Source organism: Trachemys scripta, chromosome 7 (assembly GCF_013100865.1).
Source record: "Trachemys scripta elegans isolate TJP31775 chromosome 7, CAS_Tse_1.0, whole genome shotgun sequence".
Taxonomy (NCBI): domain Eukaryota; kingdom Metazoa; phylum Chordata; order Testudines; family Emydidae; genus Trachemys; species Trachemys scripta.
Window position 1 is genome coordinate 122,264,706 of NC_048304.1, and position 14,817 is coordinate 122,279,522.

At 47.7% G+C, this 14,817-nt stretch overlaps 1 protein-coding gene across 2 annotated transcripts in view; it reads right to left on the reverse strand.

Moving 5' to 3' along the window:
• Positions 1 to 14,817, reverse strand: part of PDCD11 (programmed cell death 11) — a 43,046-nt gene that overhangs the window by 15,215 nt on the left and 13,014 nt on the right. For both annotated transcript variants that reach the window (XM_034774974.1, XM_034774973.1), the window contains exons 10-22: positions 13,654 to 13,778; positions 12,916 to 12,976; positions 11,662 to 11,808; positions 10,178 to 10,429; positions 8,610 to 8,753; positions 7,350 to 7,544; positions 6,536 to 6,706; positions 5,741 to 5,960; positions 4,263 to 4,415; positions 2,808 to 2,923; positions 2,100 to 2,614; positions 1,251 to 1,313; positions 499 to 607 (exon numbers count right to left, since the gene is read on the reverse strand). In XM_034774974.1, the coding sequence (XP_034630865.1) occupies positions 499 to 607; positions 1,251 to 1,313; positions 2,100 to 2,614; positions 2,808 to 2,923; positions 4,263 to 4,415; positions 5,741 to 5,960; positions 6,536 to 6,706; positions 7,350 to 7,544; positions 8,610 to 8,753; positions 10,178 to 10,429; positions 11,662 to 11,808; positions 12,916 to 12,976; positions 13,654 to 13,778 (2,271 nt within the window). The remainder of the gene's footprint in view (positions 1 to 498; positions 608 to 1,250; positions 1,314 to 2,099; positions 2,615 to 2,807; positions 2,924 to 4,262; positions 4,416 to 5,740; positions 5,961 to 6,535; positions 6,707 to 7,349; positions 7,545 to 8,609; positions 8,754 to 10,177; positions 10,430 to 11,661; positions 11,809 to 12,915; positions 12,977 to 13,653; positions 13,779 to 14,817) is intronic.

Here is a 14,817-nt window from a genome sequence, read left to right on the forward strand (position 1 = left end):
GTGCTCTCAGAGGAGAGGAAGGAGTCTCCCCGAAGAGGGAAATCAGCGTTTGGAATTCTCTGCAGACAGAGATACTGACAGAAGCCACCTTACCAAAGAGGCTTTTTGGGTGGGAGGGAACCATGAATTGGCCCCAGTGATATCTTGCTACTACGTGGTCTGCTGTTACACTGCAGTGATTCTCACACAAAGGCTCAGGTGTTCCAGCATCTGTCATATTTGGGATTGGGGCAGTTTTCCCCCAAAAGGACCTTCTGCTGGAGCACTGGGAAGCGGGGGGAACATTGCACTGGGGACAAACAGGCTGTGATGCCAGCCCATCTCCTCCGCTTCTTCCTATTTCCTCCTGTTGTCAAAGACTAGGGCTGGATTTTGGATGCACCGATCCAGCATTTTACTGGGGTGTCTGAATTTTTCAGACTATGGACTGGAACCAGGCCCTACGTTTTGATAGCTGGTCCTTTCCCAGCATTTATTTTGGAAGCCTCCGAATCTCACCTTCTTCACAAAGCAGGTCACCGTCTGCCCAGATTTGTAGGGCCTGAGCCGCTCACTGGGACTGTCTCCTTCAGGGCTCAGGGCTGTGCCGCCATCCCCCTTCAGATCACTGTTCGCAAAGGGAAGAGACAGGAGCAGAAGGAAAAAAATTACAGTGCCAGGGTTCTAGCTCCAGGCAGTGCATGGACGCGTTGTGAATCCAGGAGACTGTTTATGATGATGAAATATCCCCTGGGCAGCATCCCTGTAAAGTTCATCCCCACTCTCTTTCCCCCCAGCTTTCTTCCCTTATTCTGCACAGTGCAGGAACTCCCACAGTTTAAAGCAAGTCCCCCCAGTGCAGAGAGAAGCACTAGGCTGTGGTTTGACCCATGCCCCATGCTAGGCAGCTCAAGGGTGTGTTAGAGGAGCAGTAGGAGCTTTAACTTGTAGTGGCCAGAACAGAGTTGGAAAGAAGAAGGGAGCGATATGCTCATGTGTCCTGTTGTCTCGCGGATTCCTGGCTCCTGGCCTGCTCCGCGTATCCTCCGTAGGCTAGAGGGCAAGGGAGCCTCTGCAGAGCAGAGCTCTGTGGCACGCAGGGGTTGTGGATCCCAAATGTTGCCACCCTTCTCCCTTCCCCAAAGGACCAGCACTTCCCCAGCAACAGCTGACAGGGTGGAATTCGGTACTTGGCACTTTCCAGCTTCACGGCGTTTTACAAACATTAACCCAGGTGGGCAGGAGGCTAGGACAGAATCTGCAGCTCTTACCTGGGTCGAATGCTGAGCTCTGGAACGGACTGAGTGAAGTGTGGATGGGTGATGGGCAAATACCTGCAACACAGGAAACCATTCAATTCCGTCTCTCTCCCCAGCCCGTTACCAGCCCAGCACAAGCCCGAGCACTCTTAAAACTAACAGCCTCCCAGTTCTGGGGCTCAGCCCTTTCCTCAACACCCGACCACTCCAAAATGAGACACTCCTAGGGCACCATCCCCGGTGCTGGCTCTGTAACAGAGCCGCTGCCGGACCAGTCCTGGCAGCAAACCCTGGGCAGATTAGCTCTGCCTCCCAAAGCAGAGTTATCCTCTTTCTCGGCCTACATTTGAGGAGCCTCCTTCCGCATACTGGGACGCTGAAACGCGATCATCTGTGAGATGACCAGCTGTGCTAGGCACTCAGACTGGAGTTTTTGGATAAACCTAAGGGAATAAGGTGCCGAAATTCCACTGAAATTAGATTGGAGTTGCAAGTTTCGTTACCTCTGAAATCAGGCCCTTAACTTTCACTTGGGACTAGCTTCTGCTCCATTGGAAGTCAACGGGAGCTTTGACTAAGGCAGACCCCAGACTCTCTACCTGTGATCTAAGCCAGGGATAAAATGCCCATCTGCAGTGACGCAAGTATAATGTGCTAGCCCACCACAGTACTGAACCCCCCACAAGTCGGGGCATGGAACATGACAGGGGAAAATTCCCTTAGGGCCTCATCACCTCCAGCAGGCATAGCTGGAATACGAAATGCCTGGACGACACAGAGGAAGAGACCTGGTTAATCTGAACTAAATTACTACTCCACCGCCTGCTTCCCCTGGAAGTGACATAGAAGCTTTTTTTCTACCTGTGGGTCTTCACATCTCGGCCTCCAATGACCCGGGCAGTCACCTTCTGCCCAGCTTTCAGCCTGGAGGTTGGAAAGGAGCCTATGGGGACTTCATCCAGGATCTGGGACGTGTGGATGGAGCCCGTTAGCTTGTCATCAATGGCAACTGTCACGTAGGTAGGTCTGACGGACTTCACCGTTCCCTTGACCACATCTCCGAAGCACAGGGAGTGTTTCACTGCAGCCAAGCCCTCCTCTACTGTCTCCGACTCTTTCCGGGACCTTATAAAAGCCCTTTTCTTTGCTGGGCCTTGCACTGCTAACAGGACACCATGGTCACCCGGCAGCACGGTTTTTAAGGTTACAGAGACAGCCTGTCCCACCTTCAGCTTCTCCGAGTCAAAACGGAAGGTGTCGTTGAAGTGAGAGGCCACAGGAATGGCAGTCAGCTGACCTGATTCCACCAATGAGGCAATGGCAAACTCTTCCGCTACATGCTGTACCACCGCAGGGTGCTGGGAGTTTTCCGTTAACTGTCAAACAGAGACTGATGGTGACTTATCTGCAGGAACTTTGGATTCCAAGCTCAGACATTCTTGCCCCTTCTCCCCGCCCACTGCCACTTGTGTGAAACGTTTCCCACCTGAGCATTATTTAAAATCCATTACCCAGGTAAATGCATACCTGGCACACGAGACCGAATAAGAGAACACAAGCTAGACGTACCCGTTTGGCTTTTGGTTTCAACAGCTCTTCTCGAAGGGAGACGTGAACCGCTGATTTGAGGGCGTCAACGTGGAGAACCAAGACCCTGGCTTTTTGACCAGCGACCAAACTCTTGTCTATAAAAACAAGAAGATTAACTGCGGATAGCCCCAAAGGATTTCTACCAGTCATGACCCTGGTGTGTGACACAGCCGACGGGCAGCATGCCCAAGGACAATCTGAGCTACTAATGCTACCATGCTAATAGTAAAACTGTTTCACAGTCCAGAGGTGGTTACGGAGTCAGGGAAGGACCCATTCATAATATGGTTACTACTAGCAGCCAGACGTGCAGTAGCTCAGGTTTAAAAAAAGGACCGATCCATACTTTCCCCCCATGCCACTAATGTGGGGGGAGTGTTAGCTTTTCACTGGAAATAAAACAAAAACGACAGCCAACCTTACAGCAGGATCAAGTCAATTTTACAATAAATAATAATAATACCTAGCTTGTATACAGAACTTTTCATCAGGAGATTTCAAAGTCCTTTACAAAGGAGGTCCGTACCATTACCCCATTTTAGAGTGGGGAAAACTGAGGCACAGAGCAAGGAGGTGACTCGTCCAAAGTCACCCAGCAGGCCAGAGGCATAGCTGGGAATAGAACTCAGGTCTCTCAAATCCCAGGCCAGTGCTCCTTCCACTAGGTAACACTGCACGTTGTATGTATGGTTATCATTATTTTGAATTTGAACAAAATGTATACCCAGATTAGAAGGTTGTAACTAAACACAAATGGGTCTATTAAAAGGCAACAAATGCAGGCTTGAGTAAAATTTGCTAATACTTGTATGGAAACTTTGTATATGGTGTGCGTGCGTGTATGTGCACACACACTTCATATATGTTAGTAATGATAAAACAAAGTTAAAACCAGTTCTGAATGCCTAGGATAATTTTCAGTTCTGTTTAAAAACTTTTCGGGGCTATTATTTGAATGAAAATGTATTGGAAATTGCAGTTTTGCTTAATAAAGTTACTTGAATCAAAAGACAAATTATGCAGCAACTGAGCATATTCCAGCTCCCAGAGGAGGAAGGGAAAAAACTAAAAACTGTTCATTAATACGTTATCCTTCTATAGCACCTTTCATCTGAGGATCTCAATGGACTAATTAAGCCTCACAGAAACCCTGTGAGGTAGGGGAATACTATCCCCATTTTACTGATAGGGACAACAGCATCCCAGACAGGTTTAATCAACCTGCCCCAAACTATGCTCTGGATCAGTGGCAGAGCTAGAAATAGAAACTCAGGAGCCCATGCCTGCACTATCCCATTCTCACTAATAAGTAACACCCCTCACTGTTTAATCAGCAATTGATTTCATTCCAGACAAAGCAGTTTGAGAGCATTGTGTATCCTACCCAGTGACGATGAAACACAAAGAAATAAGACCAGAAAAGAAATTCCTAACCTCCAACATGATAGCGAGTGGCTGTTACGGTCAGCCCAGCAACACAGCTGCCGTTGAAGAATGCTGAGCCATCCCCCCTCACTTCCTGAACGACCAGCTCAAGTTTCTGCCCAGGCATCAATCCACAGAGGTTTTGGGCCACCTTGGAATGATCTAAACCAACAGAATGGGAAAAGGTAGAGAGTTAATTTTATTTCCACTGTATCTTTTGCAGAACCAAAGAAGCAGGATTCACCTTTGCTTAGGATGAGTTTTTAGGCCCTTCTAAAAAAGGTATAGAATTAGATAGTTTAGACCCCCAACACACAAAGAAATAGTATTAAAACTTAATCCCGATAGAAACACTTATGAAAAGCTAAAAATTCAAAACCACGCTGCCCATCACTAGAGATATTTACTGTCCCAGGGCCGTTAACCTAGAACGGAACGAGGCTTTTCTGGAGGCACGGCATATAGCATTAATACAGCCATTAATTCAGGTCTTTTCCAATGATCATCTAATGCCCTCTTTGTGCATTTCCAGTCTATTATAGTCTCTACGTGAGATCTGTATTTCCTAAAGTGCCTATCACCTTGGTATCTAAGCATTAGTGCATTTAGTGCCTCTTTTCTAAACAAAACAGTTCCATACCCTCACAAATGTTCCTGCTTTTGGTATGTGCGTCTGTATGCGGTGAGGCATCTACGTACAGGTGACCAGGGTTCTCAGGACATTCAGGTCTGGGCGGTAGGTGGTTGGTATGCACATAGACACTGCACAGCAGCCATTCAGAGATACAGAAGTACTTTCCATGTCTACTTGGGCTGGGGGGCAGCCAGCAAATACTTTTCCCCAGCAGACGAACAAGCTGGCTCACCACAAACCCCTCCCCTCTGTTAGGTAGATTTCACCTTTGCCTTTTGTTTTTTTTTTAAATGTGGTTTTCCTTACTGTATCCTTGACCACCGTATCGAAGTACTGATCGGATAAATCAGATCTGCATGGAAAGGTCCAGTAACCTTCTCAGAGGATTCTGCTCTTCTCCCACCTCCCAGGAACTAGCAGGCACCAAGTTTTGTCCCACTATGTCTCCTGGGCTCTTTCTATTCTATTTCAGCATAAGACTAATGACATCATAGCTCTTAACTCTCTGTTCTTAACCGCTCAGGCCCTCAACCTGCTCCCACTGAAATCAACAGCAAAACTCCCACAGACTTACAATGGGAGCGCAGCCTGGCTCTTGGTTTGCTAGTTGTGTCCACTCCTGACAAGAGTTCCAGAAAGTTTTGTTCCTGTTTGTAGCCTTTCAAGGCCTGGATTCATTCTATAAACCCTCCTCTCTTAACAAACCTGGCTCACAAGTTAAGCCATTGCTTGCTTTGATCTTTCTCTTATATGGAAGGCAAAGGGGCAGTTTATGCCTTGCATTATTTTTCTAGTGCTAAATGTCATGACATGATCACCTGAATGGCTTTCACAGCACTGTTCCCAAACTTACTTCTTCTGCTCATAATGTCCCTGACCTCCTTCATCTCCTCAAAGCACTGGCTCAGTAAGGAGAAGCTCTCAGCGACGGGGTCTTCCGAGCCGACCTCGGACAGCTTCAGACACAAGAGGATACGCTGCTTCTCCTCGTCCATGCTCGTCACGTTGGCGACCACCGTCTGTCCCACCACAAAATGGTCTTTGGTGTCCGTCACAAACTTGTCACTCATGGCCTGTTTGGAAAAGGTCAGCAGAGGCAGCTGCTTAGCAATCCTATTAAACTATAGCACCTTTCATGAGCGTATTTTTACAAACATCAATTAAGCTTCAACCCCTCTCTGATGTTGGCAGGTATTATTCCCTAGGCAGAGAGGTTAAATGACTGGCACAAGGTCACAGAGCAGCCCAGTGGCAGGCCTGAGAATAGAATCGAGGAGTCGCAATTCCCAATCTCCTCCATGAGGTGCTAGCTACCCCACTGTAGCAGTGTTGCTTTTTGCATTGCAGTCCCAGATATGCCAGCAGACAGGTGGCGGGGGACACGTGGCGTGATTAGGAAAGAGGGCTCTTTTCAGCGCTTGTAGCATCTCCATTTGCCTTCATGATCTTTCCTGCCCCTTCCCTCCCATATCACGGAGACACCTAGAACTCTATAAATACAACCCCAACAGCAGTTTTTACTCCCAGTGGGCGGGGCAGCGTGAGTGTAGGAGAGCTGCAGTCTATCTGCCCTCCAGCCCTGCTTGCAGGCCCAAGAAATGTGGCTCTAAACATGGTGCTTTAAGAGGGAAAGTCACACCCAGCTTACCGCTTTCGGGGCTAGTCCAGCTAGACCAAATGGGAACTCCACAAACACGCCATAGGACATAATGTTCCTCACGTAACCAGCCAGCTGCATCCCAGGTTGGATTTCAGAGAAGCTCCTCACCACTTGCTCCTCCTGTACTGCAGAGATCACTGCAGGCTTTCTGCACAGGGTCTGAACAACTAGTCAAGGAACAGGGCCTTCTAATCAGGGGAAGAGGGGAGAGGAAACAAGCTCAGGAACCTACTAAATCCCTTGGTATCACCAGAGCCATTGCAAGTTGTACAATACAGGATCTTAAAATCACAGTGTTCCAATTACCACCTTGCTTTCCCTCTACCGATAATTTTAGCAGCCAATCTCTCACAAATTGCGACAGTTGGAGATTAATGCATTACCCCATTTGGAAGCTGGAATTCCCTGATTACAATCCGTACAACTAGCTGGTTTTCAGTGCTAGCTATTTACTAAAGCCATGTCACAATTGATATTTATGCATGCGAGCTGGGGAAAAAAACAAGTCAGTAATCAGAATGTTGTGATTTTAAAGCCTGATACCTCACAATCTACTAGGGCTAGAAACACGTCTTATCGCTGATGGGATTCCCAGAAGCATACAAGATTCAATTCAAGGGTGGGTGATTCGTAAGATACCAGCCCTTCAAACCATCCTTGGTTCTTGAGGATGGAACCAGCCCCACACCTTAAACTAGTGTAATTCCTCTTCCTTGTGTACAGTCTAGATTTGAAATAGATTGTTCCAGCAAGGTGTGTGTTTAATGGCCAGAGCCTTCATGAATGAAGAATCAAAGGATACAATGTGTCCTCCCTTGTCACTTAGGCACATAACCCTGTGGAGGATGTCACCCTCTTGGAGCCAATGGTACAGGAGTTTACAGTTAACCACGTGGTCAGACAGGTGCATTGTGGGAAGGTGGGCAGAAACATTGTCTGACAAGATGGAAACCTCCAGGCGATTATCTTTCTTCTTCAGGATTTTCACGTCAACCATCTGAGCAGAGAACAGGAGACATGTAACGTGAGACTGTAAACAGCTCTGAGGTCCCTCCAGCTACGAACAAGGAACTGTCTCATTCCAATAGCAGAGAACCTCAGAAGCATCTGACACATTTAATATAAAACAATCTCAACAAATCACAGAAGTCAAAGTCTGGAAAATTCATTTGATCAGATGGGAGATGGGGAGGAGATCATTTAAACAAAACAGAACATCCCTGTGCTTGCAGTAGTAAAACTTGTATTTATGTGTCGGTAGTGTCTTTTATTCCAAAGGGATACTGAAGCACTTAAAAACTATTGTCTTTATGGCAAATATTTACCTAACACTGAAATGCAGCTACCTCTGAAGCAAAACATGGCAGCTGTTAGCACACTGCAGCATGACAGTTTGAGAAATGGATGTGACCACCATATCCAACAGGAATTACTTCAGGGAAGACCTATGACCTGTGTTATAGAGGAGGTCAGACTAGATGATCACAAGGGTCCCCTCTGACCGTATAATCTATGTAGAGGAGCTACTGAAGTTAACACTCTACTCTTGGGATAATCTCATGGGGCTCTTTTGTCCTCCCTCTTCTAAAGCGCATCAGACCCTCCCTAGCATCCTAACGTGATGCCAGGCTCACAATAGGAGATGCAATGATGCTAGTTCCTCATTTGCCTGCTGTCCAAAACAGCCTTTCTGCATCTACTGGCCTCTTTTCACCTCTCTTTCCTCCCTGTCTCGCACCTCGCCCTGTCTTTTTAAGTGCCTTGTGACTGACCATTTCAATGTATTCACATAAGTATTTTCTCTAACATACACTCCTGTTTGAGTCACGGTCTCATTTACTTTACTCTAAAAACTTATTTGTGGATGACACTTGTACGAAAGATACAATACAAAACCCAGCTGTCATTGTCACCATCTAGTGAGACCCTTTAGACAGGTTTTAGAAGTAAAAAAATTCAAAGTTGCATTGAATCCTTTCCTTAGTAACCAGATGGGGGCGGGGGAGGAGGGGAGAGAGGAACAAGGGGGGGGGGGGGGGGGGGGGGCATTTACAATCAATACCTGTCCAGTTTCATAAGTCACTTCCCGATTCTTCTTTGGAATTTGTTCTCCTCTGTCCTCAGAGACAGGTCTGCTCATCAACTTGAACGACAGCAGCAACTTCTCCTGCTCAGGCTCACATTTTAAGACTATGACTTTGACAACCTATTGTAAAGAGATTAAAACAAAAAAGACTTGACTTAGTGCGTTTTCTGTAGCTCCACCCCCCCACCCTTATATCCAGCGTACAGCAGTACAGTGCATAAGGGAGCGAAATAAATACTCAGCAACTCTTCCCCTCACACCCAATGTTATCAGGGCATTTTACAAACAGGAGTGAATTCAGATTCGCAAAACTAGTGTGAGGCAAGTGTAATCCTCACTTCACAGGTGGGAAACTGAGGCACGGAGTCGTTAAAATGACTTGCCCAAGACAGAGCTGGGAATAGAACCCAAGTCTCCCGACTCCCACCACCAGACCATCCTGCCCTTTCTGCAGCTGCTATAGAGTCCAACATTAAAAACAAACGAATGTGACACTGAGCAGGTCACACACCTCACGGAGACGGCCCAGAGTACAGACTGGAATTAAAGGTGCTTGGATATTGGTAAAGTTGCCAGGCATAGCGAGGGTCAGATTTTTAAAATATAGACTTAAAAGACTGTTCTCTTGATCCTGAAAATAAAAGCTTTCATTCTTCTGAAAACAAAGGCTGCAGCATGGACCCCAGCCCCTCCGCTGAGCAATCTGACAAGCCACCTCCCCCTAGGTTTCTTTGCCACCCCAGCTCTGCAGACCACATGACACAGCTCTGTGCCTGCAGCACTCTCAGAAGCAGGCAAGGCCTGGAAATGTACAAGAACGCAACTCTGCAAAGGTCTTGAGGGGAAGGAGTCTCTTACAGCCCAGCCCGTTTAATCGCATACAGGAAAGAGGAATCAACTGCTCCACAGGAGTGTTTTCAGAATCCCAGATCCTTTCTATTCCTTCCTGTGTTGTCCGTGTCTGTTAAATGATTTCCCAAGACAGGAAGAGTTTCCAGTAAAGGTCTCTGATTTGAGTCCTTTAAGCCTTAGGACACAGGTGAGTTTGTAGGTGTTTCACACTTTATGGACATCCAGCTCCTAAGAGTTAAGGGGATGCAACAGGCAGGGGATTGGGACTCTATCCTAGAACGAGTGGCCTCGTCTCCCCTCAGGAGCCCCTTCCTCCTGTTATCCGATTGTCCTGACAACTATGCAGTGGCGTGACAGTGTCACGCGACTGTCAAGGATTCGCCCACTTCAGGGACTCAAAGCCAATGGCACGTCGGTGATTCCTTGTAGCAGGCTAGACTTTTCGATAGCCTGTCTAACCCTAGCACAGCAGAGGGCCCAGCACCTCCTGCACTGCAAACCACAGCTCCAGGCAGATCTCGTTTGAGGTGTGCAGCCTTGCCAATATCCCTTTACAACTCTCTAGGTGCATTGAATTCCCACATGAACCTCCCATCCACAACCAACCAGCCTGCGGCCTCTTCCTTATCTGTCAGTGCGATGTCACAACTGCCTCCGTTGCATTTATCAATAGGTGTGTGTATATTAGTTACCTGGCCTTTGTAGAAGACTTTCTCTGGGGAAGGTATGGGCTCTGAGCTCAGCTCGTTCTTGGGAACCAGACCTTTAACGTCATTGTAGAACTTCACAATGCAGCCGAATTCCCTAGCGCACACAATGAAGCCGTGAGCAATCAAGCCGGGTTTTGCAGCCTCGTAACTCGTGAGGACTGGAAATTTCGACATGACCAGAGTTTTCTTCAGAGTTAGGATCAGCTTCTTTTCTTCAGGATTGGATATTAACACCTAGGAGAGCAGAGGGAGGAGAGGTTAGAGTGACTGCAGAGACGCTTTTCAATCAGGGAAAAGGCACCAAATCCTTGATTCATATTCACTACGTACAAGAATCCCACATATGTCTACAAGTTTGCACTAGCTTCAGACATCCAGACGCAACAGCGCTTTGAGAGCCTCGGAGGAAAGGCAAGGGCTTTACAAACATTAATGCTGACAACGTCTCCGAAGCTAATCCTGCTAAAGCAGAAGGTGTCAAATGACTTGGTGGCCAAATTCATGGTGGTTTTCCCTTGGATTGAATTCTCTCTATTCAAAGGCCATCAAGCTAGAACAGGAGCAACACTGGCCCCCAAATGAGATGCAGGATAGTCTGTCAGTATCAGTAAGTCTAGCGGAAAACTAGGAAGGTGCATTAAATGCGTGCATGGAAGTGGGTGGGAGTAAAGCCCATAAAATCCGAGCTTCTCTTCGGAGAAGACAGAATCTATTTCCATATGTCACTGCCTGAGAGAGAAATGACATCATTACTTCTGAGACGCAGCGCAGGGAAATGCAGAAGTTTCCTATTCAATATGCAGATTCCTACAAGGAATCACCCTAAAGATTTTAAATGGTCACAGCCTCTGAAGTCGTTAAATACTGTCGAGGTTTTGGGAAGTTAAGTGATTACATCTAGCACATACCGTGCTCACTTCATGCAAGGCTCTCAGAGCATTTTAACAAGAGAGACCAAGTCTCACTAGATTCCTCTCTGTAAAATGGTGCTGACAAGTTAAGGCCTAAACATTTTCAAGTATCCACTAATCAGGAGCACAACCTGAGCCTCCTAGGGCCTGACTTTCAGAGCTGCTGGGTATCTGCAGCGCCCATCCCTTCATGTGGGTGCTCAGTAGCTCTAAAAAATCAGACCCCAGCTGTTTGTAGCTGGGCACCAAACACCCCGAGACCATCCAAAGGAGCGGAGGTTTGAAAGCGTGGCCGTAATTTGTCAGGCCGCAGAGTGAGTCACAACGCCCAACACTCAGTCCAGTGGCCAATAGGGTGGGGCAACTGAGAAAAGGAAGTAGCTCCTCTTTCCGAAATACCAGCAACCTCACGCCCCAGGACTCATTATAAACAAACAATAAGCGCATCAGAGAGTCACCCGCTCTCAGTGGAAATCAGATTGGTCTCGAAATGCTCAGGCATCGCTCTGGTGGAAGAGTACAACTTAAGACAGGCCCCTGGCAGGGGGATCTTACCCGGCACTTGACTTCACCTCCCACGCTGTACTTTTTCTCAGGCTGTTTCAGGAGCACGTCCGCCAGGTGTAGGCGAGGCACCAGCCCCCTGATGTGATCCGTCACCTTCACCTGCATCCCGAAGGGTTTCAGAGCCAACACTTTGCCCTAGAGTCCGGAGAAGAGAGCAGGATTGGTAGTTTTCAGTGTAGGTTGGGGTGTACAGTAGCGCCTCACTTAAAGTCGTCCCAGTTAACGTTGTTACGTTGCTGATCAATTAGAGAACATGCTCGTTTAAAGTTGCGCAATGCTCCTTATAACGTCGTTTGGCAGCCGCCTGCTTTGTCCACTGCTTGCAGAAAGAGCAGCCCGTTGGAGCTAGTTGGTGGGGGCTTGGAACAAGGGTGGGCCAGCAGCCCCCCCCCCCCCCCATCAGCTCCCCGCTCCCATAAGTTCCCTATGCACAGCCGCCCAGCAGGCTATCGATTGCCAGCAGTTCAGCTGTCCCTCCCCCCACTGCCATGTGCTGCTCCTGCACTCTGCCTTGGAGCTGCTCCCGGGAGCCTCCTGCTTGCTGTGCCGGGGGGGGGGGGGGGGGCGGGGGGGTGAAAAAAATTTCCCTGGAACCTAACCCCCCCGCCATTTACATTAATTCTTATAGGGAAATTGGATTCGCTTAACATCATTTCGCTTAAAGTCACATTTTTCAGGAACATAACTACAACATTAAGTGAGGAGTTACTGTACATGGGCAATAGCCTACCCATGACCCCCAAAATATAAACACACACTGCCCCAAAAAAATCTATCTAATGTATTAACCACATGCAGGTCAACAGCTTTACATAAGGGAAGCTACGCTGCTTCTTGCACCCACATTGCCAGTGCTGTGCTCTCCATGGGCCACACGCTGGTTCTGCTGAAGTCCATGGTAAAATTCCCACTGACGTCAAAGAGACCTGGATCTGACCCTATATACATCTCCAACATACGATTGGATATACAAGGCTTTAGAAAGATCATTCTACCCTCACCAAGGCAACGCAGACAAACACCTGGACTGAAGTGTCGCTCAGTTAGGTAACTACAGTCAGGAGAATTTGCAAGTTATTTTTGCTGGTGCTGTATTTGCATTCTCCCTTTCCAGCACTGGTCTGAAACAAATAGGTGTGAACTGGCATTAACTAGGCAGGGAAAATACGCATCACCTAAGGCACGGCAGCAAGTACCAACACTCTACAATGCCAAACGTGCAATGTTCTCTTGGGATCTTACCTCCACCACGTGCCCGGGACAGATGTCTTGGTATCTCAGAAACGGAGCAGCAATAATTCGACTAGGAGAAGATACAGCAAGGGTTGTGGTGTGAGTCATCTTTAACGTGAGTGGAAACCCAGAGGTGGTAAGGACAAGACAACCCCTCCCCTTCCCTGTCCTCTGGGGTCTGACAGAATCCGCCTGGCCCCTATTTATCATGTCAGTGCTCTGTCCCTCCACAGGCCTGCGTCAGAGTCATGGTGACCTTCCCTCCGTTAAGGTGGTCTGGGCCTAGCCACTCGACTAAGCTCTGTCCCAGTTTATGACACAAAGGATGATGGCCAGAAGCCAAAACTGTGCATGCAGGGAACCCATGCCTCTCAGAGGGCAATACCTTTACTAGACAGGAAGGACGGCCCAGTGGTTAGAGTGCAAGCCTGAGACCTGCTCTGTCGCAACCTGTGTGACCTTGGGCAAGTCACTTAGTCCCTCTGGACCTCAGTTCCCATCTGTGCAATGGGGAGAAGAGCCTGCCCCTGCCCCACAGGGATTATTGGGAGGAGAAATGTGTTCAAGGTTGTGACTCTCAGATATCCAGTAATGGGCATCAGATGAGTGCCACAGACAGAGAACGAGTGGAAACCCCAATGGGCGGGTTCCAGCCAAACAAAGCAGCACAATATTTTCCACTTGTTATCAGCCCCTTCTCTCCCCGTAGCCCCCCCAAACAATTCTGGAATGGCACGGGAAACTTACTGCTTCAAAGACAACAGGGCCAGCTCATCCATAAGGCTGTAGTCAATGATTCGACATCTGTGCTTGCTGCCCGCCTTAAATGCCCCAGGTTTGAAGGATTTTTTGGTGTCCGAAAGATGCTTCAGCTACAAAAAACAAAGGGCGATTTATCACCACTTGGAAATAGAGATGCTATTGACTTGGGAGAACGAAACCTAGACTGACTTGAAGAGGAGAAAACCGACCAGTAAGACTCAGCAAGTTTCACGTGGGTGTTTTCACCCAGGTGAGACGCAATGCTTACATCCCTCTGGAAGTATTAGTTGGGAGGACGGGAAGGAAGACGCGGACAAACCCATTATTTTGGGGAGCAGCTTGTACGATAGTTGCCAGGCAGATGGCGTTGTATTTTACTGTGTATATACACTGAGAGGCAACATTCCCCTAGCATAATTTTTTGAAGACCATTAAGAGCATGAGAAAGAGGAAGAGGCCACCAGGCCAGGGCTTGACCTGAGCGCGAGGCCAGCCTGGTACTTTATGAAGGCCGGGCACACTGTACATTAACCTCATTTCTAAGGGCCACCCTGAGCTCCTAGGGGGTTCCAGTCACTGCAAGACCAGGGGCTTCCCGAAGGATTTCGAGCCCAGTCCTGCAAGTTACCAAGTGCCCTCCACTGGGGTGAAGGATGCTCAACCCCTCACAGGCCTTCCTTATTTACTTTCTCCACACCCGTCAGGATTGTATAGACCTCAATCATATCTCCCCTTAGTCTCTTTTCCAAGCTGAAAAGTCCCAGTCTTATTAATCTCTCCTCATATGGAAGCCGTTCCATACCCCTAATCATTTTTGTTGCCCTTTTCTGAACCTTTTCCAATGCCAATACATCTTTTTTGAGACAGGGCGACCACAACTGCACACAGTATTCAATATATGAGCGTACCATGGATATAGAGACAATATGATATTTTCTGTCTTATTCTCTATCCCTCTTTTAATGATTCCCAACATTCTGTTTGCTTTTTTGACTGCCGCTGCACATTGAGCGGAGGCTTTCAGAGAACTATCCACAGTGACTCCAAGATCTCTTTCTTGAGTGAGAACAGTTAATTTAGACCCCATCATTGTATATGTACAGCTGAAATTATGTTTTTCCAATGTGCATTACTTTGCATTTATCAATA